Source organism: Eptatretus burgeri, chromosome 10 (genome assembly GCF_056783735.1).
Source record: "Eptatretus burgeri isolate ZD-2024b chromosome 10, Ebu_testis_v1, whole genome shotgun sequence".
Lineage (NCBI taxonomy): Eukaryota > Metazoa > Chordata > Myxini > Myxiniformes > Myxinidae > Eptatretus > Eptatretus burgeri.
The window spans coordinates 97728676-97753692 of NC_140970.1; the positions used below are offsets into that span (position 1 = coordinate 97728676).

General features: G+C 42.9%; 2 protein-coding genes across 5 annotated transcripts in view; one reads left to right on the top strand and one right to left on the bottom strand.

The window, feature by feature from the left end:
- Positions 1-25017, top strand: part of LOC147019214 (ubiquitin carboxyl-terminal hydrolase 2-like) — a 359775-nt gene that overhangs the window by 297871 nt on the left and 36887 nt on the right. The window lies entirely within an intron of this gene.
- On the bottom strand, positions 1705-22451 carry LOC147019219 (ubiquitin carboxyl-terminal hydrolase 50-like). 4 transcript variants are annotated; one of them, XR_015062687.1, is made up of 13 exons: positions 22378-22451; positions 21435-21616; positions 14349-14476; positions 12273-12408; positions 11903-12066; positions 10763-10915; positions 7146-7259; positions 4286-4407; positions 4019-4159; positions 3608-3774; positions 3071-3238; positions 2813-2976; positions 1707-2625 (listed from the first exon to the last, which is right to left on the bottom strand). XR_015062687.1 is itself a non-coding variant. In XM_085899541.1 (12 exons), the coding sequence occupies exons 1-11, from the start codon at positions 22434-22436 to the stop codon at positions 3117-3119; spliced, it is 1668 nt and encodes a 555-aa protein (XP_085755667.1). In that variant the 5' UTR covers positions 22437-22451; the 3' UTR covers positions 1705-2625; positions 3071-3116. The 4 variants fall into 4 exon arrangements, 2 of the variants coding, with proteins under 2 accessions (XP_085755667.1, XP_085755668.1); XR_015062686.1 differs by having other exon boundaries at positions 1710-2625; positions 21255-21616; XM_085899541.1 differs by lacking the exon at positions 2813-2976 and having other exon boundaries at positions 1705-2625; positions 21255-21616.

Consider the following 25017-nt stretch of genomic DNA (forward strand, 5'->3'; position numbering starts at 1 on the left):
ATCGGAGATGGTTACTGCCTGCGCGTGGGCTTTCTGCATATACATGGCAAGTTTCACGAAGATCCGAAGAAAACTCTGGGTTGTGAAACAAAAAATGTCAAAAAATAGGAATGAGGTCAAAAAATTGATATGACGTCATAGTGATGTGTCATATGTGCGGTAATTCATCTCTGCTCATGTTCTGTTCGATTCCCATAAGCAGAATTCAAAAAGCTTGCCTAGTTTCCGAGATAACTTTTAGGCGATTTCCATTATCGCGATAATTTTTAGGCGATTACTTTTTTTCTAGGGGGAATTTTCAAAATCGGAGATGGTAACTGTCTGCGCAGGGTATTTTTACAGATATATGCCAAGTTTCAGGAAGTTTCGATGTAAACTGTAGGCTGTGAAACAAAAAAATCCACAAGAAGAAGATGAAGAACAACAACGTGAGTAAGACTTAGAGATCCTCCACGAGGATATAAAAATCTTCTCCAGAACAGCTGGACAGATCAACGGGAAATCTCACACAAATGTTCCCCAAGTCTTGGTTTTGATTCCATTTGATTTGAATTTAATTTATTTTAATCCCATTCTGAATTCAATTGAATAATCACAAACGTCATGGGTCAGGGTCAAGTGTCCGATCAAAGTGGGATGGATGTCTTGATAACCGGTCACAAATGTCACTGCTAGTTATGTGTAATTAATTACGTAACACAGCAGCACAAAAACACCACACAAAACAAGTCCTGATGAGGGTCTGTAATCTCCGATTGCTCTTTTCCTTGGTGTAAATGTGTAAACACGTCGAAAGGTCTGAAAAGGTCCAAAGATCTGAAAAAAGTCGAAGGTATCTCAAGAGTGTAAATTAAGGTCCAAAGAATCAGAATTGTCAAAAGTAGTATCAAGGTTCCTTCAAGGTCTGAAAGGTGTGAAGGTCTCCAGGCCGAAAGGGTGAATTGGAGTATGCAGGGCATTAGGGGTTCTAATGGGTCTAACGGGGTATATATATACATATATATATATATATATATATATATATATATATATATATATATATATATATATATATATATCGGGTCTTCGGGGGTCTATGGGTTACATGTGGTCCAAAGGGTCTTCGGGTTCCAGAGGGTCTTCCGGCTGTGTCGGGTCAAGTGGGGTCTCAAGAGTTTTAGGTGACGAGGGGGCTTGAGTGTATTGGGGATCAAAAGCATCTAAAAGGCCTTCAAAGGTCTTAGCATTTGAAAGGGTGTTATGGATATTCGGGTTCCAAAGCATCTTAAGTGACGGAGGATGTTGGTCTCACATCTTGTGTATCCTTGTGATGAATGAGCCGCTGGGGGTTGAGCCCCGACTTTGACTGCTAATATGATCAACTTATGTGAACACTGAACAGCCATACATCTGTGAGCAACTTCAACTGGAGGCGAAAATTCCTTCTTGCTTCTGCTCATCATCATCGAACTTTGAGATTTATATTTGAAAGTGTAGTTTTCAATCTTCTCTTTTACCCTTTTGCTTGATTCTCCCCAGAAACCCTGTGCTCAGAACACACGTGGAAACGTAACAATTTCATTCCAAACACTCTCACCTGAAGCCCAGTTTTGAGAACCCCACTGCATCGACAACATCTCATCAAGAAGAAGAGATCCTGGACATAATGGGCAAAGAGAAAAATCTCACATATTAAGGAAACACAACATGGAAGACAATTATGATGATTTATTTTTCAAATAACAGATGTACAGGATTGTGCAATAAAAGGTTGACAAAAATTAAACATAATGCAGTGACATTATCCACCAAACAATGTCCTCAACCACTCCCAGCACTGGAATTCACTTTTCTGAAACAACACTTCTCCCTCCATTCGGTCCTTCCACTGATTTTCTTGTAGGTCTGGTGTAAAACTCGGGGCTGAGAGAACAAAGCAACAAAGATCAGTTACTTATGAGAACCATTTTATCAGAACAGGATAATGACAATATGTCTGACGTGATTATGCACAGACAGAGCACTTCCTTTCAAGCTGTCTGGTTTGGGTGTGACTCTCAGCCTGACGATAAACTGGCAGATCAGTGCTTTGCAGGCGAGATATAAGAGCAGGTGCGACCAAAGTCCAAATTCCCACCATAACCTCCAGAGGGCAAGAGGCAACCCAAAAATACCTTTTCATGACATCTTGATTCCCTTCTTGCAAGAACTGACAATGAATAGTCCCAAATGGGACAGATGCTCGTCTCCCAATGGAGGGCGGTCATAGTCGGGATCCATTCGGTGAAGGTGAAAAAGTTAATTTTCAATTTCCTTGGTTGGAAAATTATTATCAACAGACCTACCTTGATCGCTCCTGAAAATAAAAATAACCCGGATGACGGAAAATGAAGCAAAAACATGTGTATTGTAAACTTCATTATATATATATATATATATATATATATATATATATATATATATATATATATATATATATATATATATATATATATATATATATATATATATATATATATATATATATATATATATATATATATATATCTCGAAATGTGGAGTGTGAGGAGGACTCTCCCGATCTCCATTGGACATCGTCCTGCACCAAGGCGTCTCCTCCAACCCAGAGGCCGAGGCCCAGAGACTCTGTCAAACAGACAAAGATTACATGGTCAGCATCATTTGCACATAAAACGGAGCCGCCTATCTGGATTTCAGGTTTATTTTCCCTCATCACATTGTATCCTTGGATTTGGAAGGCATTTTCATGGGATAAACGACTTGGGAGCTTTTTAAACATGATTTATAACTCTTCCCTCCCTCACCATAGTACCTGGGGTAAACCTGATGTTAGCTTTGTGGTTAGAATGACTGGCTCAGAATGTTTAGGTCCTGAGTTTGAGCACGCAACCATTGAATTAACACCAGGTGGGGTTGACTCAGTCTGTCATCTCAGCCCATCATCCTTCCAAGATCAGCAAAATGAGTACCAGTGTACTGGTATGGGGGTACAGCATCAGCGGCATTGTCACACTCCAAGAAAATAATAGCGACCTGGCAGTCAAGCTGCCATAGCAAGAAGAAGAAGTACCTGGTGTGTGGCTGTTTCTGCCCTTTTGCACAATATGGTGGCATCTCTAGCACGAGGTGCGGCCCGTCGGACTGCGCCTTCGATGGTACATCAGCACGTAAGCATCTTTTTTGCAAACCTCACGCTCTTCCGCAGAGAACACTTCATGATCATCAAAACTCCTCCAGCCTGTACATCACACCGTGGGATCAGAAAACACATCTTCAAAACAAAGCTCTTATCATTGCAACATGAAACGATTATTTGGCTGCATTGTCCTTGAATCTACAGTCATCAATAAAATAACACCAACATTCACGAGTGACCCAGTTATAACAAACAATAAGCGTTTAAAAATATTCTTCAAACCATTACAAGTTAAAATGCTTGAAGTATAAAATAAATTCCTTTAAAATCTTTTTGGTTTGGAGATCCTTATCTTCAAATGACTTGTGATATTCAACCCCAGATAAACTCACAAACAGGAAAACAAACAAACAAACAAACAAACAAACACACAAAGCATCGAACAATTTCCACTCGCTCCTTCAACCTTACCGAGGACACTGTTTTGAGTGTCAGAGGTGCATGGCCGTCGTGCGATGGTGGTGTAGTGTGCCAGGTCCATTAGCAATCGTTTGTGTTTGATGACAGCATACAGGTCGTACGTTGTAACTGCGCTTGTCATGACAGCATCGCCACAATATGGCGCCATTTCAAGACCACTGCAGCAGAAAGGTGCATCAAACAATGTTGAGTGGTCGATCAGGGAGAAGAGGAAGAACAAAGACGTGAACATATTGATCAGGGTAAAACAAATCCAGACACACTTGTCCTGGCTCATGGGACAATAATTACTTCTCTCTTGTAATCCAAAGCTGCAAATGACAGTCTACTGTGATGAGTTCTGATTGGAGTTGCATGTTCTGAGAGCAATGTGTTGAGGTTTCATCATTCCCAGGTACTTACCTCAATGGGAAGTCAACAAGGGTTTTGATCTTCTTTCCCAAGTTGTTGAAGCGTAACAGGTGAAGGATCAGCACCTCAGGAAGGTGACTAATGCATCCCTGCATCGTCCCCTTTTTCATTTCATTGCAATCAGAACAATAACTGGAAAGCACAATGAAACACGAAAACAATCATGGAGGCGCATTGGCATCTGATAAGTTGTTCATATTTAGTCACACACGGTCTCAATCACCTTATCTTGGACCATTTACTACATTCACCACTTACCATTCTGTATCACTTTGGAAAAGCAATGACAGGCAGTCTGTGAGATGAATCTTCTTTTTATGCTTCGCATTGTGTGGCAGAGGCAGCGATAAGCAGGAGAAGGATTCAAAATTCCTCGATCCCTGAAAACAAAGAAAAACCCAAAATAAGAGGGGAGGGGTAAAGAGGGAGGGAGGGGGGGGTGCAGAGTTATATTCATGAATGTAAGAAAAATCATGGAAAAGAGAAGATCATTAATGTAAGAAACAAGTTTTGTGAAAATAAAAATTATTTTAAACTAAATGTTTGATTGGTTAAAGTAGAGAGAAATAACAGGAAGAAAAATTCATGGAAGAACCCCCCACCATCCCCTCCCCTCCATCACGCTGCAATCTTCCCCTCACGTGACCTTCCATCACCTTCCCCTGCCCTCCCCCTCATCACACTGCCTCCTTCCCCCATCCACACTGCTTCCCCCACCTCCACACTGCCCCCCATCATGCCGCCTCCTTCCCTCCTCCACACTGCCTCCCCTCCCCTCCCCCTGTCCCTCACGTTGTCTCCTCCCTTCCTCATGCTGCCTTCCCTCCAATGTGCTGCCTTCCCCTCTTTCCTCTCACTCTATCCTCCATCAAAACACACGACCCCACCAGAAACTCTCCGGATGTTGAGGAGAGGAATGTGTGAATTGGAGAAATGAAAGCTTTTCTCTTATTTTTTAAAGCAGTTTTTTTTTAAAACACCAACACCCCCCCTCCCCTCCCCTCCCCTCCCCTCCCTCCTTACCCTCAAGTTCCCCTTTGAAATGCCCAGAACACACATTCCCCTCCAGACAACCACACTCCCTTCTTTCCCTCCTCTCCCTTTGCCCTCCCTCTTTCTCTCCACCCCCCCCCCCTTTAATATTCCTATCTGTGAAGTTACATGTTGTATTTGCTCGTGTTTATTTTAATAAGTGAGAAGATTATCCAAAACGGGAAAGTTTAAACACATAAAATCTATCTATCTCTATCTCTATCTCTATCTCTATCTCTATCTCTATCTATATATATATATATATATATATATATATATATATATATATATATATATATATATATATATATATATATATATATATATATATATATATATATCCACACACACATATATATTATATATATTTATATATGCACATAAATATAATGACTCATCCATGCCCTTTCTGCCAAATAAGCTGCATCAAACAAAGAAGAGAGATGTTGGTTGGTCGTTCTTAATTATTTAAACATTGACTGCTTTTGTCATTTGCACATGGTTCATCCTTGGGAGCCTGATTGGTACGTGTTGCTGTCTGCGTTGTTGCTGAGGATTCGCCAGTAAGCGAGGAAACCGGTCCGGCTGCTGATGGGGTGTGCAGCATTGGGGTTCTCACGTGTGTACCATTTGTGAATGTCTTTACAGCAGCTGTGGAGGAACTCTGGGAAGGGTTTGAAACAGCAAAGGGCTTACCTTTGTAGCCTTTCTTGGTTGGTTTACGCAGCTTCTTCAGGGAGAAGATCATGGGAGGAGACGATAAATTTTTATTATCATAGCCACCTGGGTTTATTTGATTAGGTGAGAGCTGATTGGTTATTCCTTCCATTCACAGATGAGAGATGTGTGTGGGGTCTGTGACGTCACAAGTGGTTATCATGGAGGGGACTCGTATATCCTGGGGTCCATTTATGAACGTTGAACTCGAAGGAACACAAGCTCCATTATAGTGACAACACCGGTGCATTCAGGAGCATCAAGAGTACCAGGATGAAAGGTAAAGCCGAACACCTCCTTTGTTTAACCACATGGCATCAAAAACATCACAGATGAATGAACAATAAACTGATACAATAATGAACTTGAACGGCACTCAGTATTTTGCATACTTCCGACGGGCTGAACATTTTACGTTTTATATCCCACTGACAGGCCGGATCGAGATCCGGACCTGAAACAAAATCTCATCAGTTTGTTCTCATCATGTGACCAACTCATTCACCAAGTTCGCTATTTATCATTTTTGGACTGATCACTCAAAGGTGACGAATCACTAAAATAATAACAATAAAAACATAATCATATCTGGATCCAGATCTTCACTGAAATTAAATCAATTCATCCTTGTCACACACCCAATCTATTCACCAAGTTCGTCCGAATCCGTCTGTAACGTTTTGAGATATCGTGCAATATTTCGTTTTTGGCTGTATTTCTCAATGGATGAGCGGAATGATCCCTTCCTTAAGGACAGGTTCTTCACGAGTCAAACTGAATTCAGAAAGAGAGGAAGAGAAGAGAGAGGGAGAGGAAGAGACAGAGAGAGGCAACAAGCAAGAGGGAGAAGAAGAGAGAGAGAGAGAAAGAGAGAGAGAGAGAGAGAGAGAGAGAGAGAGAGAGAGAGAGAGAGAGAGAGAGAGAGAGAGAGAGAGAGAGAGAGAGAGATAGAGATAGAGATAGAGATAGAGATAGAGATAGAGATAGAGATAGAGATAGAGATAGAGATAGAGATAGAGATAGAGATAGAGATAGAGAGAGATAGAGAGAGAGAGAGAGAGAGAGAGATAGAGATACAGAGAGACAGAGAGAGGAGAGGGAGAAAGGAGAGACAGAGAGAGAAGCGACAGAGACAGAGACAGAGACAGACAGAGAGAGAGAGAGAGAGAGAGAGAGAGAGAGAGAGAGAGAGAGAGAGAGAGAGAGAGAGAGAGAGAGAGAGAGAGAGAGAGAGAGACTGAGGTAGAAAGAGAGAGACAATGAGATAGACATAGAGACAGTGAGAAAGTGTTCTGCAAATGAGGGACAGACATACAGACAAAGAGTGTAAGACTTTTTCAATAAAATTAATTTCGTGAGAAAAACTTACAATGCCGCAGCTCGAACACGTAATCTTGGTTTGTTGTTGGCCATAAAATGTGTCGTAAATGATGGAATTGTTGAAATACGATTTGTTGTTTTCCCACGACTTCGCTCCTGCAACCTGTTCCACAAAACATACAAATGTGTGAGCAACAGCCATTTCACAAAAACGTAAAACAGCCAGGAAATGGTGGCACTCCAATGATACCAACGTTCAACAGAAAAGCTTGAGACTGAGAACAAGAAACAAAAACATGGAAAATATAACAAAGAATACCAAGTAATATCAAGGACATTTGGCCCATCATGTCTGCACCACACCAATACCACATTAAATAAATCCATCAATCCATCAAAAGGACTCAAGTAAAGGGGATTTGAATCTGGTTTCTCAGCATCACCAGCCATTGGTTCAGATAGCAATGCTAAACACACCGAGGCAAGCTCTTGGTTCTGTTCTCAACAAAACAGACTGAATGAGAAGACGGTTCCACAGAGCGAATGACCTGAGTGCGAGGCAAGACGGTGTAGGACGAGATTACAACCAAAATTACGTCGGGTAGAAACACAAGCAGCTCGCGATCAGTGTTAAAATCAGGGGCGACATGTAGTGAGATGGATGTGAAGAAGATCCAGGACAATGTGGGCTTAGGAGGATCCATTCCCAGCTACTTCAACAGTGTCTGCAGTGTTAATACATTTCCAAGAGAAAGACAGAATTAATGACGAGATGCAAGGAACAGCTTTAAATTTCCAGAAATAATTAAATCCTTCAAGTTTTATACAATAAGAAGATTGATTAGTGAATCAGGAAGGAAAAAATACACAACTCATGCAACAACGACGTGGTGATTCTCCAAATACGAGTTAATCCTTCATCAAACAGACAAATTAATTTCTCGTCTCATTTGCCTCTGAACCACTCGCGACATTATTCCACATTTTCTCACAGTAAACAATGAATATTCCTCAATAATTAAACTCCCAACAACTGATCTTCATTCAAGGCAAACCCGATGTGAGACTGATAAAGATCGGTGTTATGATGGGAAGTTCTGTCTGTGACACTCTGTGGATCAATTGCAATGAATACGAGTGTTAGTGTCTCAACAACGCTGTTGATGTTATAAATGTTCAACAGGGCCATATTTACGATGGGGCAAGTCGATCACGTGATCCAGGGCCTACACAAAATTGGGGCCTCCACATTTTCGTGAAAACACATTTTTTTTGTTTCAATAAATGCCAACAATTTCTATCCAATTAAAAAAACCTGAGTAGTTTCAACGAAATCAAGAATTTTATCAAACTTTTATCTGGATAGAAGGGAAATGTAAGCATCCATATTTATTCAACATATTTGTCATTTTTTTAGGTTTTAGAATTTTTTTGATCATGTGGAAGTAGTTGATATCTACATCTGTCTGTTGTTTCTACATCTGTCTTTTGTTTCATTTCATCACGTGACATAATGAGTCAGCAGCCTGACAGTCACCGTCACCATGTGCATGAGAGTGGCGCAGCGAAAAGGAAAAGGCAGATCGACTCGCTGCTGTCATTGCGAAGACCCCGACAATTGATCAGTGGTACAAGGGATCGTCCGCTTCAAGTTCTCAGCCGCAGACAGAAGATGAAAATGAAGGAGTCCAAACTGAAGATACGACCGCTGACGATACTGAAGTCGATGTCACTGAGGGAACGGGAATTGATGATAACAAGGATGTGGAATTCACTGCTGTTGCTGCTGCAGTCCCAGGATTGGCTGATGACGTTGGACTGTGGCCTGGCGTTACAACAGGTGAGATCGTTGATTAGTGGGCGAAGCATGGACTTTCTGAGCGACAGCATTGTGACGAGCAGCTCTTCCAGCAGACTTTGGAGAACCAAGAACTGTTGCCGCAGGGAGACTACAGTAGATTCCAGAAGTGCATGAAGACTCTGTTTGAATGAACATCGATGGGACAGGAAGACTGATCTCTTGCACACTCATGAACATTGAGAGTGACCTTCTGCGCCAGCTGTCCATTGATGAAATTGTGGATGACTTTGCTAGTCAGAAGGTGCGTCGAGTCAATATGACAAAGTGAACTTCCCACATAGCAGCAGCATGATCTTGTGTATCTGATAATTTTATAAACATCGTTCCACCTGATGTATATTATATTGTTATTTGCAAAATTTTCCAACCCCTCCCCCACTCTGTCGACTCTGTACTCTCTGCTCTCTGTCGCTCTCTGGCGCTCTCTGCTCTCCACCTTCTCCTACTTCTCACTCAAACTTTTTGGTAAATACGATGACTAATTGTTCTGTCGGCGAAGCGACGGGCCGGCTCTGTGAGTTAATATGTCAATTTAAATTATTCCATGGACTTTAAAATGTCAATTGCGTTGTTCTTCTGGTTTCACTCAGAGACAAAGCTCTGAGCTACTTATACTGACCACTGTGAAATGGTGGTGCAACATCGGGTGGCATTGGTTCAATTTGTACAACGACAGAGTAAAATATCCTGGTTGTGAAATAAAATTTGGCATCAACATTATTCATGCCTGTTCTCCCGTCATTTCAAAAGTGAATGCTGAGGTTTTCAAAGGCAACATGGGAAGTGGCCGCCGTAAAGGGGAGACACACGAACGCACGGACAGACACTATGGTTTGCAACTTATCAAAAATAATTTCCCTTCCAAGGCCAAATAACTTCAACACAGAAAGAGATCATTCAGCAAATCCAGCCTGTACAATGGTTGCCAACATAAGAGGAGAGGAGAGAAGGAGATTGGGACCATACTCTGTGCAGAGCATTGGTGCTGCTTTAGCAATCTCCTTGGCTATTGGGCACAATCCTGGACGGGTCGCCACTCCGACACAGTATACCAGCATGCTGGAACTCATTTTGCCGACCTCGGAAGGATGACAGGTCGAGTTAACACCACCTGGTATTAATTTAACAGCTGAATAGGATTTGAACTCAGGACCTCAGGATCCAAACCCCACCACCCGAACCATTAAGCCAACAACAAACAGAACATTTGACAGTAGGTCCGGTATGTGCTCTGTCCTTTGTAAATGTTTGACATCAAGCAAGGAAGCACCACACACCATTTTTGAAGCCTTTGATTTTGCGAAATATTTAGCCGGGGTTGAAACACCGACCACCTCAACTCAGAGCGGACGCTCCAACTGGAACGAATTACATCATCGAGTCCACCGAGAATTAAATTTGAGGTTATTTTGAACCTTTGAAGTTTATTATTCAACGTTCTTTTCAGGTGACAATGCCAAATGGAGGCGTTTCTATCATTTAATGACGACTTTGCACCGCAAGCTTTCTTCAAAGACTTTTTTCATATCGGCCACTGTTATAAAGAATGCAGACATGGTTTGTTCAACTTGGTGATAAACCGAGGGTCATATCTTCATGGAATGTTCAACAAACCAATTCCATGTTGTGTTTATATGTTTAAAATGTATCTTGTTTGTGCTCTTTTTCTGGTTGAATATTTATCTTTGAATGCGTGCTCAGCTTTTCAAGCACAGTGGCCACCAGAAACGGGAATAAGATGAACCCACGGACAGACACCACGGTTCCCATGATGTAATTGATGAATGGTGGAAATTCATAGTTACACTGTCAGGAAGATGAAGCAAGTCGATATTGCAGTGGCACGGAGGAACCTGGTTCAGTTCTTCATGGAGTTTATCTAGAATGACCATCAGACATTCTTGGGCATCATGTTGCTCCCCATCATTGAAGTCGGGGGCCACCTTGCACATCGCCTCCTGTTATGAACAAGGGATTGAATGGACACAAGCTGTTGAACAGGTGGAGCTTATAATTGTTGATGGAATAAGTAATATTTTAATCAATGCCATGTTTTGTACAATAATCTGTATGAATCTGTTATAAATTTGGAACTTTTAATCTTATCACAATGAATATCGAGAACAAGGAAAGATTGCAAACCCTCGTCCACACTTGTTCCGTGTGGTTTTATGGTACGTATTCTGTGGACGTTCTCACATTCCAATTGTACATACTTTATAGACGTACTCACATTATAATTGCACACACTTTCTCGTTGCACTTGGTTGAAAAAAAAGAGAATGTGTCCGACTGGCTACCACGAGGTGGTGATGGTGGCCAACGTGAGCACATTCTGTGCAGAGAAACAGACAAACGAACAAATGAAATATGACTCACAGAGCGACAATTGGCAAAATGAAATGGCACTCCGCAGAGCGCAGACCTCCGCCAGGCTAAAGAGTTTACGTTTCGTATCCCACTGATAGCCCAGATCTGGATCCCGACCTGAACTAAAATCAAGACTCTTCATCCTTGTCACACACCCAATGTGTCCACCAAGTTTTGACTGAATCCGTCCATAACTTCTTGAGATATCATTCATGCTACATATAGTTTTTGGCCCTATCTCTCAATGGTGAAGAATCACTTGAAAAATTCTCGTATCCGGATCCATATTAGGATTCAGATCTTCATTAAAATTGTGCATTGCTCTTTTAGGTCGGTCACTTATACACAAAAAAATTCAGAATGATTGCCTGATAACTGTGGCCAAAAATCGTGGGAGACACAGACAGACAGACAAACAGACAAACGCTGCAGATCAACATACTTGGCAAAATTTTTTTGCAAAGTTTCAAAGAAACAAACACATGGAACCAAATGCAATCCCTCCACTTTGGTGAAGGTAAAAAGATAACTTGTCGATGAAAGTGAATGAAAAAACAAAAGGATTCCGAGCTCACCATAAAGTACACTGGATTAACAAAGTAGTCTGTCTTTTTCTTGTTGGTGAACAATTTCAGGACTTTACCATCAACAGAGAACTTGTCCTTGTTCCAAATGGCCGTGAGGAGTTGACTGAAGAACTTTGTTAGGTTTCCAAAGTCATCACTGTCAAAGTTCATTCCTGCCGGAGGAATGACAAAAGAGAACAGTGAACGGAAGAGCAGACAACGAGGTTTCCTGATCTTGTTCAGACCTTGCTGTTGTGCTGGGTTTGCTGTGTCACTGGGATCACTGATGAAAAACACCAATCTCCACTCAAATACATTTCAAACTCCACATTGTTGTGAAGAGAAACAAGGGCAAGACCCTGCTTGGTGATGAACTTACCAATAAAGTAGGCCAGCACATCCGGAGTATTGGCCAAACACTGGACCACACAATTCAAGTAGCACAACAGGAATGGATTTTTCAGGCCAATGAAACCGACGGGATAACGGAAGATGTCATCTTTCATGGATTGATGCTGCAATGCAGAGAGAGGGAGGATAGAAAGAAGGTTGAGTGGAGTGACATTATACATTTATTGTCCTCATTCCCAACACAAGCACAAACTTCATTGTCCTTCCTCTGACAACTGTTTTCTTGTCTATTCCCAACACATTCTACATGTTGTATGGCTGTCACCAAAGATAATTCATTTTTGTGAATACATAATCAAGGCTCGTGCAAGAGTAGAATGAGTACACTGAACGGATCAGGACACAAAAGGACAAAAGGAACAGATGAGAGGACGAAGGATTTAGGATTGAGGAAATTTCTAAGAACGAAGGATTCGGGTGTGTTCGAGAGGGAAGAAACGATCATGGTTTTAGAATGGGGATGATCTGAGATGGTGGTGAACAGCTGTCCTGAAGACGTGGTGGGAAGATTTAAGATAATGTGGAAGTTGGTTCTTGAGGTGGGAGAAAAGAGGCACAAATGAGTGGTGGTGAGCAGTGATCCTGGAATGTGGGTAATTTAATCAGAATGGGGTTGGTGGTTTAATGGACCGTGTTTGCCCTGCAGAATACTCGAGGGACAAAGCATGGAAGGAGCAGAGGGTGCAAGACCAGAGAGGACCCGGTAGAAGAGAGAGAGAGAGAGAGAGAGAGAGAGAGAGAGAGAGAGAGAGAGAGAGAGAGAGAGAGAGAGAGAGAGAAAAAGAGAGACCAATGACCTGTGTGTGATGGCGTGGTGATAGACCGTGACACTCTGCTTCATCGTGGGAGATTCCAATAACCTTGAAGGTCTTGGGATCTCCCGTGTCAAGGTGAGCAAGGTCTGCGGCAGGGGAGCCAGCCAGAGGAGAGAGCATTACTCCATTAAGCTGTGGAAGGAAGGACTTTCGACGACAGAGGATGCCGAGTCGGCAGCTCGCTTTGCACTGCAACTTTGAAATGTGGTTTGCCCAAGAAAGACTCAACAGAAAACAAATAAAGAACATTTTCAAGAGAGTCAGAGAGATCATTACTGAAGATCAGGAATAGGACTGGACCCTGAACACTGCCTTGGGACACTCCAGTCTTGACAGGGAGAGGAGATGAAAGGATTCCGGAAGAGCCACAACTTGGCTACGAGAGCAGAGGAAGTCAGTAAGCCATGTGTGGAGTTGGCCTTGGATGCCAGAGGAAGACAGTTTGGAAAGTAAGGCAGGATGCCAGACTGTACTAAAAGCACAAGATTTGTCCAGAGAGATGGCCCTGATCTCACGTCTGACATTGAGGGTCTCTGTCCATTGTTGGATGAGTAAAAACAGCAAGTCCAAGGTGAAGTTACCTCATCTGCAACAAATTTGTGATGATGAGGTTGTTGAAGAAAAGAAAGTATTTCATATCAACTGAGATTGTGGATTCCATGACCTTGATGGTGATTAGAAGTAAGATGAGAAGTCTGCAGTTAAGGGGATCAGTTTTCCACCTTTTTTATGGAATGCAGTGTTGTTGGTGGATTTCGAAGCAGATGAAAGATGACCCAGAGTAAATGATATGGTGAAAATGGCAGATGGAGGATGGGGGAAGAGCAGCAGAGCAGGATTTTAGGACACATGAGATGATGCCATTGGGTCCCATTGCAGAGCCAGAGTCGAGGGTTGAACAACCTTCTCCACCTTCTCAGGTGCAAGAGACACAGAGTACAAGCAGTTGGGGACGATAGGGAAGGATGGGTACCGAGTGTGAGGGGCTGGAGATGCAAAATTTGGAAGCAAACACAGAATTGAGGCATTCAGCATTCTCACAAGGAGAGATAGCTGTGGTGACATTTGAAGTGAGAAAAGGAATTGGGGGGTGGAGGGGGGGAGCATCCACCAGATACAGATGTAACAAGGCACCACCAGCTTTTAGAGGAGGGAGACAAGTTTGAAACTGTTAACTTTGAAATTACAACTGTTATCTTGATTTTCACAGAAACATAATCATCAATTACCTTTGGCACGTCCACCCTGATCTTGACCTTGTCACCTGGCTCATCACATACATCACAGGCACCTGGGATCTGCATGTTTTCTTTCCCAGCAGGTTCTTCGTTATCATTACACACATCTTGACCGTCACCTGCGGATATCAACAACTGTTTCAGGCAAACATTATGTGGAAAAAAAAATGGTTCACAGAAGTTTTCCATTGCCAGGATAACAATGACGGTCCCGGTGGGTGTGGAACACTGATCTTCACGTGTTGTGGTCAAACCCATCATCAATTTAAACTTAATATCTGCAGCACAACTTTCCCTTGATCCAGTGACGGCCATATCTTTTTGTGACCACCGCATGACCTTGACCTTCAACATTTATGGATGGAGTGTAAAAGAATAAAGCGTGTCTCCATCGACAATCCACACATGAAACTTAACATTATTAAAATTGGAGGAAAATTATTCAAGTTCTGATCAAAAAGGTGTTTTTCATTAATTAGGTCACAATGCAAAAAAAGTAGGTCAAGGACACAAATCAAATACCAAGTGTACAACTTCAGTGCAGGTACACTGTGATGATGTGAGAATATCTTGGAAGGCCAAGTGGTCTGAGTGATGCCGTATTCTCAAAATTGAGCGATGACAAAAACAAGTTAATTTTTTTAAGACCACCATGTGAACTTGACCTTTAACCCGGAGCGACACGATGTAAATTAAATGTAAATGTGACTCCTTGTGGAGTCGAGGCGATCTGGGGATGGCAATTTCGTTCTGAACAGACAAACCTAAATCGAGGTTTTGTGAAACATGTTTGAATGTTCATAATTGTGTCACGAACTTAAAAATAGGTCAAGGTCAAAAAACTCCCATGTCACCCCGGCATACATTGTATTCCCATTGTTGATGTAAAATTTAATTCCAAAAGTCCCTGTCGGCTCCGAGATAAAGCTCAGACATTGATACAACACAGAGATTGGGAGTGTTGAGAGAGACGGAAGAATTATATTTTCTTTTTCGAGATGGAGGTTTAGTTATCCTCGGGGTGTAAGAAACTCTGTGGTAAAACACACAAATTGGGGTCTCGAATTGGAGAAACAAACCCCACAGGAGCAACAAACCTTCCCCTGTGATACCGGAGGAGGCGGAAAGAAGAACAAACACCTCGTAGATTGTTGGTAGTTGTGGTGGAGATGAACTTCCGGGATTCGTCATCAATCAAACTCCTATTAACCAGTTCGAGTCTACACTGGAGATAAGTTGTGCTATACATCCATTGTTTTCCTCACCAAGAAAGTTCCAGGATCGTGAAGAGGGTTATAGTGTAGTCGCTTAACATGAAAACATTAATTTTTATGACAAAAATGTCAAACTTGGCATTCGGCTTCTTCAGACGATTAAATACAAATTTAGAAGGGGATCCCGGGCAAGAGATGTTTTTTGTGGTTTTTGAAAGCGAAAGAGAAATCACGCCGGGGCGACGTGATCGCGCCCAAATTGTGCTCCTTTTTCCCAATGGAGGACGGGACAACTTGCAACAAAATGGGGGCTTACGTGCGGGTAAGTTGGAAATTTAAAGTTTTCTCGATCATTTTTGCTCAGAATAGGTGACTTACATGACTGTGTCGTGACAGTTGTCAGATTTCGCGAATTAATAAACATTCATTTTGATGGATTTGGAATCATCTGGTCACTCCTTCCATCCTGACAGGTATTGTGTTGCTTTTATCAGCGACTGCTGCAGCCCACCGTGCCATCCATCGTCAGTCGGTCTCCCCACACCCTCGGCCATGAATTTTAGGCTTGTTGCGGAGAACACTTCTCATGAAGTATTTTCTGAGAATAGCGTTTGTTTCTCCTACCTTATCACGCAAATTTAGTCTGGGTTTCTGACCAATTTCATGCCATGAAAATTACGTGGGCCTATCTACTGCCTGTCTGTTCGAAATCAAGTTGCTACCGTTTTACTTTTGTAAAATTTCTCTCTGATGCTTTATTGACTTGTAAACTTTGCTGATGTAGATCTTAACCCTGTGCCAAATGAAGTCACAAAAGGCCTCCTGTTCAAAAATGCTTCATTGAAATACTGTTTCACAAGCATCATGTTTAAATTTCACAATTTCCCTCTGCGTGAAGGCATAAGAAAATTTCAAAAAATTACTGAGCTGTTTTGAACAGGCGTTTTTCAACTTCATTTGGCACAATGTTAACATCGATGTTGGTGAAGTTTACAACTCAATCAGGTGAGGCATCATAGAGAAATAGGAAAAAAGTAAAAACGGTTGCAACTTGAACAGACAGTGCCGACTCCGCCATACCTACTGTCCATTTGATTTATGCAAATTGCAAATTGCAGAGTCAAAATGGCGATGGGGCAGAAATTCTCAAATTCAGAGGTACTATCTGTGATCCAATGTGCAATTTTAGGGGCCATGAGTACCTTTTTCAAGAATTCTGGACCACTCCTACTATCCTGATAAAGATTCGCCTGGCTGTAGTTCAATTGACTCAGCAGTTTTTACGTTATAACTAATTACATACCTACATAATAATATAGCCTGGTGTTGGCGCAGTGGTTAGGGCAGTGGCTTGGGACCCAAAAGGTCCTGAGTTCAAGCCCCTTTGGGACACTGAATTAATATATGGATATATATATATATATATATGTATATATATATATATATATATATATATATATATATATATATATATATACGTATATATATATATATATATATATATATATATATATATATATATATATATATATATATATATATATATATATATATATACACACCAAGTCGAAAACACCAGGGGGTTGACTCAGCCTGCCATCCTCCTGAAGTCGGCGAAATGAGTACCAGTGTACTGGGCCGGTGTATACCCCGGTTAAAATAGGTGTACCATATCCCTGTGTGTCGTAAGAGGCGACCAGGGTTGCGTCAGGAAGGGCATCCGGCGTAAAAACCTATGCCAAATCATTATGCGGACAACAAAACGAATTTCCATTCCGGATCGGTCGAGACCCGGGTTACCAACGACCGCCACCGGTACCGTTGGTCAGCAGGGTACCAGTGGAAATTGTGCTACTGCTGGGCGAAGGAGGTGAAGGAGACGGGGAAGGTGAGTCCGGAGGCAGTGGGAGAGGGGGAAGGGTAGAAGTGTGGAGGTGAGAGTTGGAACTCTGAATGTTGGGACGATGACTGGCAAAGGGCGAGAGTTGGCTGATATGATGGAGAGAAGAAAGGTGGACATACTGTGTGTACAAGAGACCAAGTGGATGGGGAGTAAGGCTAGGAGCATTGGAGGTGGTTTCAAACTGTTCTACCATGGTGTGGATGGGAGGAGAAATGGTGTCGGGGTAATCCTGAAGGAAGATCATGTCAAGAGGGTATTGGAGGTGAGGAGAGTGTCTGACCGAGTGATGAGTGTGAAGTTGGAAATTGAAGGGGTGATGATGAATGTCATCAGTGCATATGCCCCACATATGGGGTGTGAGATGGAGTATAAAGAAGATTTCTGGAGTGAGTTAGATGAAGTGGTGGAGAGTGTATCCAAGGATGAAAGAGTGGTGATTGGAGCAGATTTCAATGGGCATGTTGGGGAAGGGAATAAAGAGGATGAGGAGGTGATGGGTAGGTACGGTCTCAACAAGAGAAATGTTTAAGGGCAAATGGTGGTAGAGTTTGCAAAAAGAATGGAAATGGCGGTGGTAAATACGTATTTCAAGAAGAAGGAGGAACACAGGGTGACATACAAGAGTGGAGGAAAGTGCACACAGGTGGATTACATCTTAAGCAGGAGATGCAACCTGAAAGAGATTAGTGACTGTAAGGGGGTGGCAGGGGAGAGTGTAGCTCTACAGCATCGATTGGTGGTCTGTAGGATGACTTTGGAGGTGAGGTTGAGGAAGAGAGTGAGGGCTGAACCAAGGACCAGATGGTGGAAGCTGAAGGAGGAAGACTGTTGCGTGAAATTTAGGGAGGAGGTGGGACAGGCGTTGGATGGTGGTAAAGATGGGTGGGATGATTGGGCAACGACAGCAGAAGTTGTGAGGGTATATAAGACGGTAGTGAGAACAGCTCTGTTGTATGGTTTGGAGGCGGTGGCACTAACAAAAAGACAGGAAGCGGAGCTGGAGGTGGCAGAGTTAAAGATGCTGCGATTCTCGTTGGGAGTGACGAGGATGGATAGGATAAGAAATGAGTATATCAGAGGGACAGCGCAGGTAGGACGGTTTGGAGACAAAGTGAGAGAGGCGAGATTGAGATGGTTTGGACATGTGCACAGGAGGGAAGCGGAGTATATCGGGAGAAGGATGTTGAAGATGGAGCTGCCAGGCAGGAGGAGAAGAGGAAGGCCAAATAAGAGGTTCATGGATATGGTGAGGGCGGACATGCGGGTGGTTGGAGTGTCAATGGAAGATGTGGAGGACAGAGCGAAATGGAGACGGTTGATCCGCTGTGGCGACCCCTAACGGGATCAAGCCGAAAGAGGAAGAAGAAGAAGAAGAAGAAGATAATGATTTTTATACCCCAAGATGTCATACCAAAGCTGAACAGTCAAAACAATAATTTTATGTCTTGTATGGTTCCAGTTACCGTTTACCTGGCTCAAATTCACAAGTAGCAATTGTCCTATTTTTGTGGAATGATCTCAGCTTGTTAAAATGTTTGTTATTCATAGAATTTATTTTTGTGTAACTATAAATTTCAGGTCCCTTCACCGGGAGCGTGTTTATCGCAAACTCCGTGGCCGATCACCTGGGCCATATATGCATGGTATGCCAGAGGGAGACAGCCGACGATCTAAGGTGTCCCTTAGATTCCAAATTTCACGTGGAGCCGTACTCCCAATATCTCCAAAACGTTGAACAATTTCGCCGGCTCAACGCGTTCCCCATTGATGTCCAGTACAGGAACAGCGGAACTGCAGAATGCTTTGTTACCAACCGTGCCAAGTGGCATAAGTCCAATGTACAACAACTTTCTACTCAATTACATCGTCAACATTAAATGTTTCCTCGATATTTCTTGTTTTCCAGGTGTCAACGTGATATCCAATGGAGGTGATCCCATGTCTGATTGTTCTCATGAAGAGGCTGACAGTCGGATGTTAGTTCATCGGATCGATTCTCTGGACCATGGGTTTACCCAGATACAAGTACGCACAGTCGATAGTGATGTCGTCGGCATCCTGATTGGACAATTCCACAAGCTTCTGAGTCACTGTCTGGATCTGGTTCTGTGGGTCGCCCTTCGGAATGGGAAAGAACTTCACGTACTAGAAAGTCAACGACATTTGTTCGGACCTTGGATATCGTGCGTCCCGGCGTCTACCAATATTCCACAGCTTGACCGGTTGTGACACCACGTCTGCCTTCGTGGGCATTGGTAAGAAGACGGAGTACAAGGTATGGATGGACTTTGAGGACGTGAATGATGCGTTCATGTTCATCTCCGATCACCCGTTCTGCAATCTTCACACAAATGAAGCTCCTTTCAAACTTATTGAGCAATACATAGTCAAGCTGTACGATCGATCCAGTCCCTTATCGTCGGTCAACCCCTGCAGAAAATATCTCTTCCGTCATCACGATAAATCCTCGTTGGATCGAATTCCGCCCACACAGGTGAGCTCCAATATTTTTCAGGGTTTGAGAGGTTTACTGTAGAACCGGACCGGAACCGGAAACGAATCCTCAATTAAAATTCTGTTTATCGAACCCTGAATTTTGGTTGAAGCACATATTCTAATCCGAAACCTTGACCACATATTCCAGGATGCCTTGGATCAGCATCTGAAGTGGGCAGTCGATCAGACTGGAATATGGACAGGCAGCGAGACTACGCCATTACTTCCTTCACCAGCAGAATTCGGGTGGGGCAAAGATGGGATTCGATGGTACCCGGTGTGGATTACACCACCGCAAGTGTCGGCTGGTTAGCAAGAACTTGTAAAATGTGGCTGCAAGAAGCCGGGCAGGACTTGTAAACACATGAAGTCCAATTTGCCATGCAGCGCCTTGTACAAGTGTCCATGCCATGTGTGAGGGAGACGAAGTCACACACTGATGAATGGCGACATCCAATCAAACCCTCTCGATCACCGATACCAACGCTCTATGCATTTCATTTTAAATTTATTCAACAAGACAGAATACTTTGACATTATCAAAAAAATGCATAATGTAAAAAAAATGTTGTGTCAATAATTTTGTGACGTCCGTCACCGTTAAACCTGCGAGAAGTACTTTTTGTGAAATCTGGGGTTCGGTTGCCATGGCAACGACGAACAAAATCTGCTATAAAATCGTAATTTCAGATTTTTTTTTCCAAGAAGTTCAGGATTCTACAAAGGTCAATATGGGGAAGTTTCTAGGAAAATTAATTTCAAAAAAATTACAGTACAGACAATATAGACGTTGTTGTTGCCATTCCCCCCTATATTAAGTTTCTCGCCATTTTAAAGCCATTTTGAACAAAATGCAATTTGGTGAAATGTGTTATAGTGAAATTTCATTGTATATCACGAGAAACGTTTAAACAGACGTTAAAATCGCCGTTTCATCAATATATACTCCTTTTATGTGGAGATGCTTGTCCTCCACGACCCCACAATGGCGGCCATCTTGGAAAATGGCTGCCGAAGCCGAGTCATGAGGGGCCGACTCGGGCTCCCCTTGTAAAATCGTTCGGTATGGTCACAGGAAGTCGGATACCAAGTTTGGTACTTTTGTCACAAAAATAAATGTTCTGTCATGTTTTGGAGTGAAGCGATTCCACGATGAAACAAGTAATGATTCACGTCTCGACATCCAGTAAATTGAGGAAATATTCAGGAGATTCACGACTCGAGTGAAAAAGTAATTATCAACGCAGTTTTACATGGAGAGAGGGAGAGAAAGGGTGTTTGTACTTTTGGATGAAGATGGTCGGAGGTAATCAAGCGATGCTGGAGATGGAGGAGGAGGAGAACACGGCGATGACGTGTTGGGGGGCGTGGTCTGTTGTGTAGGGGTGGGCGTGGTCTGTTGTGTAGGGGTGGGCGTGGTCTGTTGCGTTGGGGTGGGCGTGGTTGCTTCTCCCTCCCGAACACCTTGCGGTGTTGATCCAGGTGTATCTTGTGTTTGGTTCGGAGAAGCAGGATCGACATTTGAAGATCCAACATGGTTTCTTCCCTTTGAAAGATCCTCCTCTCTCCGATTCCTTCGTCCCAACTGCCACCATTTTCTCGTCCGTTTCACCTTTGGTGGTTTCGTCACGTCAGGAACAGATGACCTGTGAATGGTGAACAAGAAAAAAAAAACATTAAATGTTTCAACGATTAAATCACAGAGATAATCCTTTTATACCCTGGTTTACAGGACTCCGACCTCGTCTCAGGACACGATCCTCATGTTACAAACCTCTTCACACCCATTATTCATCATTCCTTGTTTGTTACCACGTGTAGGGTCTGCCTGTTCACCCATCACTGCCTCATTAACCTCGTTATCATAACCTGGTGTTGGCTTAGCGGTTATGGTGGTGGCTTGGAATCCGAGGGTCCTGAGTTCGAGACCCGTTCTTCACTGAATTAACATCACAGGGTTGACTCAGCCTGTCATCCTTCTGAGATTAACGAAATGAGCACCAGGAAACTGGTCAAAGGGGCACTGCATCATCGACTTAGCCGTGCTCCTAACCAATGATGCAACCAGCAGCCAAAAAGGCAGCACACGATGTAAACCTAGTTAACACACGATGTAAACCTAGTTAACACACGATGTGAACCCAGTTAACACACGATGTGAACGTAGTTAACACACGATGTGAACATAGTTAACACACAATGCGAACCTAGTTAACACACGATGTGAACCTAGTTATAACACGATGTGAACCGAGTTAACACACTCCATCCTTCTCCATTGATCTCCATCTCATGGACATCCTTGTACACACATTACGTTAAACAAGGAAACGATTCCACATTTACATCAAACTTCACTAACGAACCAACAGAACATTACAAAACACACTCATTATTAAATGATTACCTTTGTTCCTTCACACAAGGACAAAAAACTCTCTTAATCCTCTTGAAAAATCTTGACATGATCGCTCGTTGTGAACAGCACCGGAGTTCGTGTCACAATGAACGGACGAACACGTTTCCAGAGAACATCATCCGGTTGTATTGTCGTGTTTATGACGTCACAGAACGTTACGTCACAGACAACTCCCCACCGGGAACGCGTCCCCGCATTGTATCACATTATAACGGATAAAACACACAAATTGGACGTTGCATATCTCCTGTAATTGTAAAATATTAAAATTACAAACCACACGTTTATAAATCCCATCCCGATTGTGTTTAAAAAATCTGTTTTGAAAGTGAAGATAAAAGTTTCTCTGGAATTTATTTATTTAATTGTGACGGCATCATTTCATTGAATTGGACACGAGACTGGAAAGATTATGCGTGGGACGGATTTGTAGCCACCAAGCGCCATCGTGGGATGCCCACGAGGAACAGAATATATTTCGATTCACGTAACAAATTCCAGGGAGATGTTGGATATTGAATGTTAATTTTGTGTTGAAAGTGAACGCCGATTTGAACACTTTCTCACACAAACTTAACGGAAAGCGGGTCGCGGTGAATCATTCACTGGGCTTACCAACATGGCGGCGTGTGCTGCCACTGGGCTTACCAACATGGCGGCGTGTGCTGCCACTGGGCTTACCAACATGGCGGCGACACAATGGGGCATGAAACGTGAAGAGACATAATCCTTCCAGTCCAAAAACAGTTGAAACTCAAGCTTGGTCGCCGGAAGTGTGTTCTTTATTTTTCTAGTTCGGTTGAAATAACCAAGACCAACATCAACAACAAACAACACTGAAGTTTTTTTGGAGTTTCAGGCACTTCAAAAATTCACCACAGTTTTTCCTTTCACGTCAGAAAATGTAAAAGTAGTTGATCTCGGGTTGTTCTCGAGTTGATCTCGGGTTGATCGCGGGTTGACTTGGGTTGTTCTCTGGTTGATCTCGGGTTGATCTTGGGTTGATCTCGGGTTGTTCTCTGGTTGATCTCGGGTTGTTCTCTGGTTGATCTCGGGTTGTTCTCTGGTTGATCTCGGGTTGTTCTCTGGTTGATCTCTGGTTGATCTCGGGTTGTTCTCTGGTTGATCTCGGGTTGTTCTCTGGTTGATCTTGGGTTGATCTCGGGTTGATCTCGGGTTGACTTGGCTTGATCTCTGGTTGATCTCGGGTTGATCTCGGGTTGTTCTCGGGTTGTTGTCCGGCTGAAACGGTACGTGACGAGGGGGTTGTTCAGGATTGACACGGATTCCAAAGGCCTCAGACATCTTTTGCTTCCGCATGAAATCGATAACCCCCAATGTGATACAAATGGACGGACAGGGAGCTACAAAGGACCAACCATTCACCGGGAACAGCCAAGAAGCCATGTCTCTATTGGTCGCTCAACCAACTTCGTCTGCAGCAGCGGTTTGGTTCAAACTTCCGCCATTTTGTTCTGAAGGATCGCAGCTGTGGTTTACACAAGTTGAAGCGCAATTCGACATGAAGAACATCACCACCGAGACCACACGGTTCAAATACATCGTCGGATGTTTTTCACCAGAGCGTGTGATGGAGGTGAACGATATTTTAGTACAACCTCCAACAAACGATCCAAACACGACTTTGAACACCGCCGTCAGGAATCGCACAACCACCTGTGAGCACCACTGCTGTCATCAACTTCTAACATCTTAACATTTAAGAGATCTAAGACCCAAACAACCACTGCATCACATTCAGCAGCTTCTCTGTGACCGCTATGCCATCTTCGATCAATCGTTTCCTTGCGAGTTCTTCTTGCAATGTTTACCACCACAAGTCCACATGATAGTTGTAGCTAACGCAGAGGCGGCACTACCCACCGTTGTGGAGCTGGAAGATCATCTCACTGACACAATAACACCGACCGTGGCTAATGTGACACCTCCAGCACAGCACGTCCCACAATTACACTTGTAAATGACGAACCTGAAAAAGCTCAAACTGGAGAGCTCCATCCTGTACAACACAAGTCATTCCCATGTTCGTGTATCCCTGGTAGGAGAAGTGATCAACACCGTACCACGAGCTACTGTTCTCCTTTACCTTCTGTGAACACTCCAGATTGGTGTTGGTACCACGTGACCTTTGGTTCTCAGACTTCTCAATGTAGGTAGAGTGTATTGAAAGAGTAGAGGGTACTTGAGGGTCGTGAGTAGAGAATAGAATGACATGATCGTGCACACAAAGGAAAGGGAAGGGCTCAACTGCTCAAGGAAACCCGACATGAAAAGAACGACAAATACTCACCAAAGAGAACAAGTTTTAAAACAAAACCGAACTCCAACCACACAGTAAACACGGAGACAACACAATAACAGCAAAAAAAAACAGGACAAAAAAATTAATAAAACCACCGGGAAACTTATCTTTGAGGAATTTGGCAGAGAACACCACCGCCACTCAAGAAATGGAAGTGTGAACCATACCGTTTGGTCTATGTTGACCTCAAAAACAATTGCCTCGTTGAGTTCAGTGATCTGATGTGGAAATCCTTTTCAAATTACAAGTCACTCGAATGAAAATTGAGGATTTTAGAAATGGCATCAAAGTTGTTGACCTTTGGC

Bases quoted from the DNA above. Each gene is read 5' to 3' on its own strand.
- LOC147019219 (XM_085899541.1), bottom strand. From the start codon at position 22,436: ATGTCAAGATTTTTCAAGAGGATTAAGAGAGTTTTTTGTCCTTGTGTG. The intron at 21,617-22,377 runs GTAATCATTTAA...CACCATTCACAG, and splicing joins CCTTGTGTGAAGGAACAAAG to GTCATCTGTTCCTGACGTGA. The intron at 12,067-12,272 runs GTAAGTTCATCA...TTCCTCCGGCAG, and splicing joins TGTGCTGGCCTACTTTATTG to GAATGAACTTTGACAGTGAT.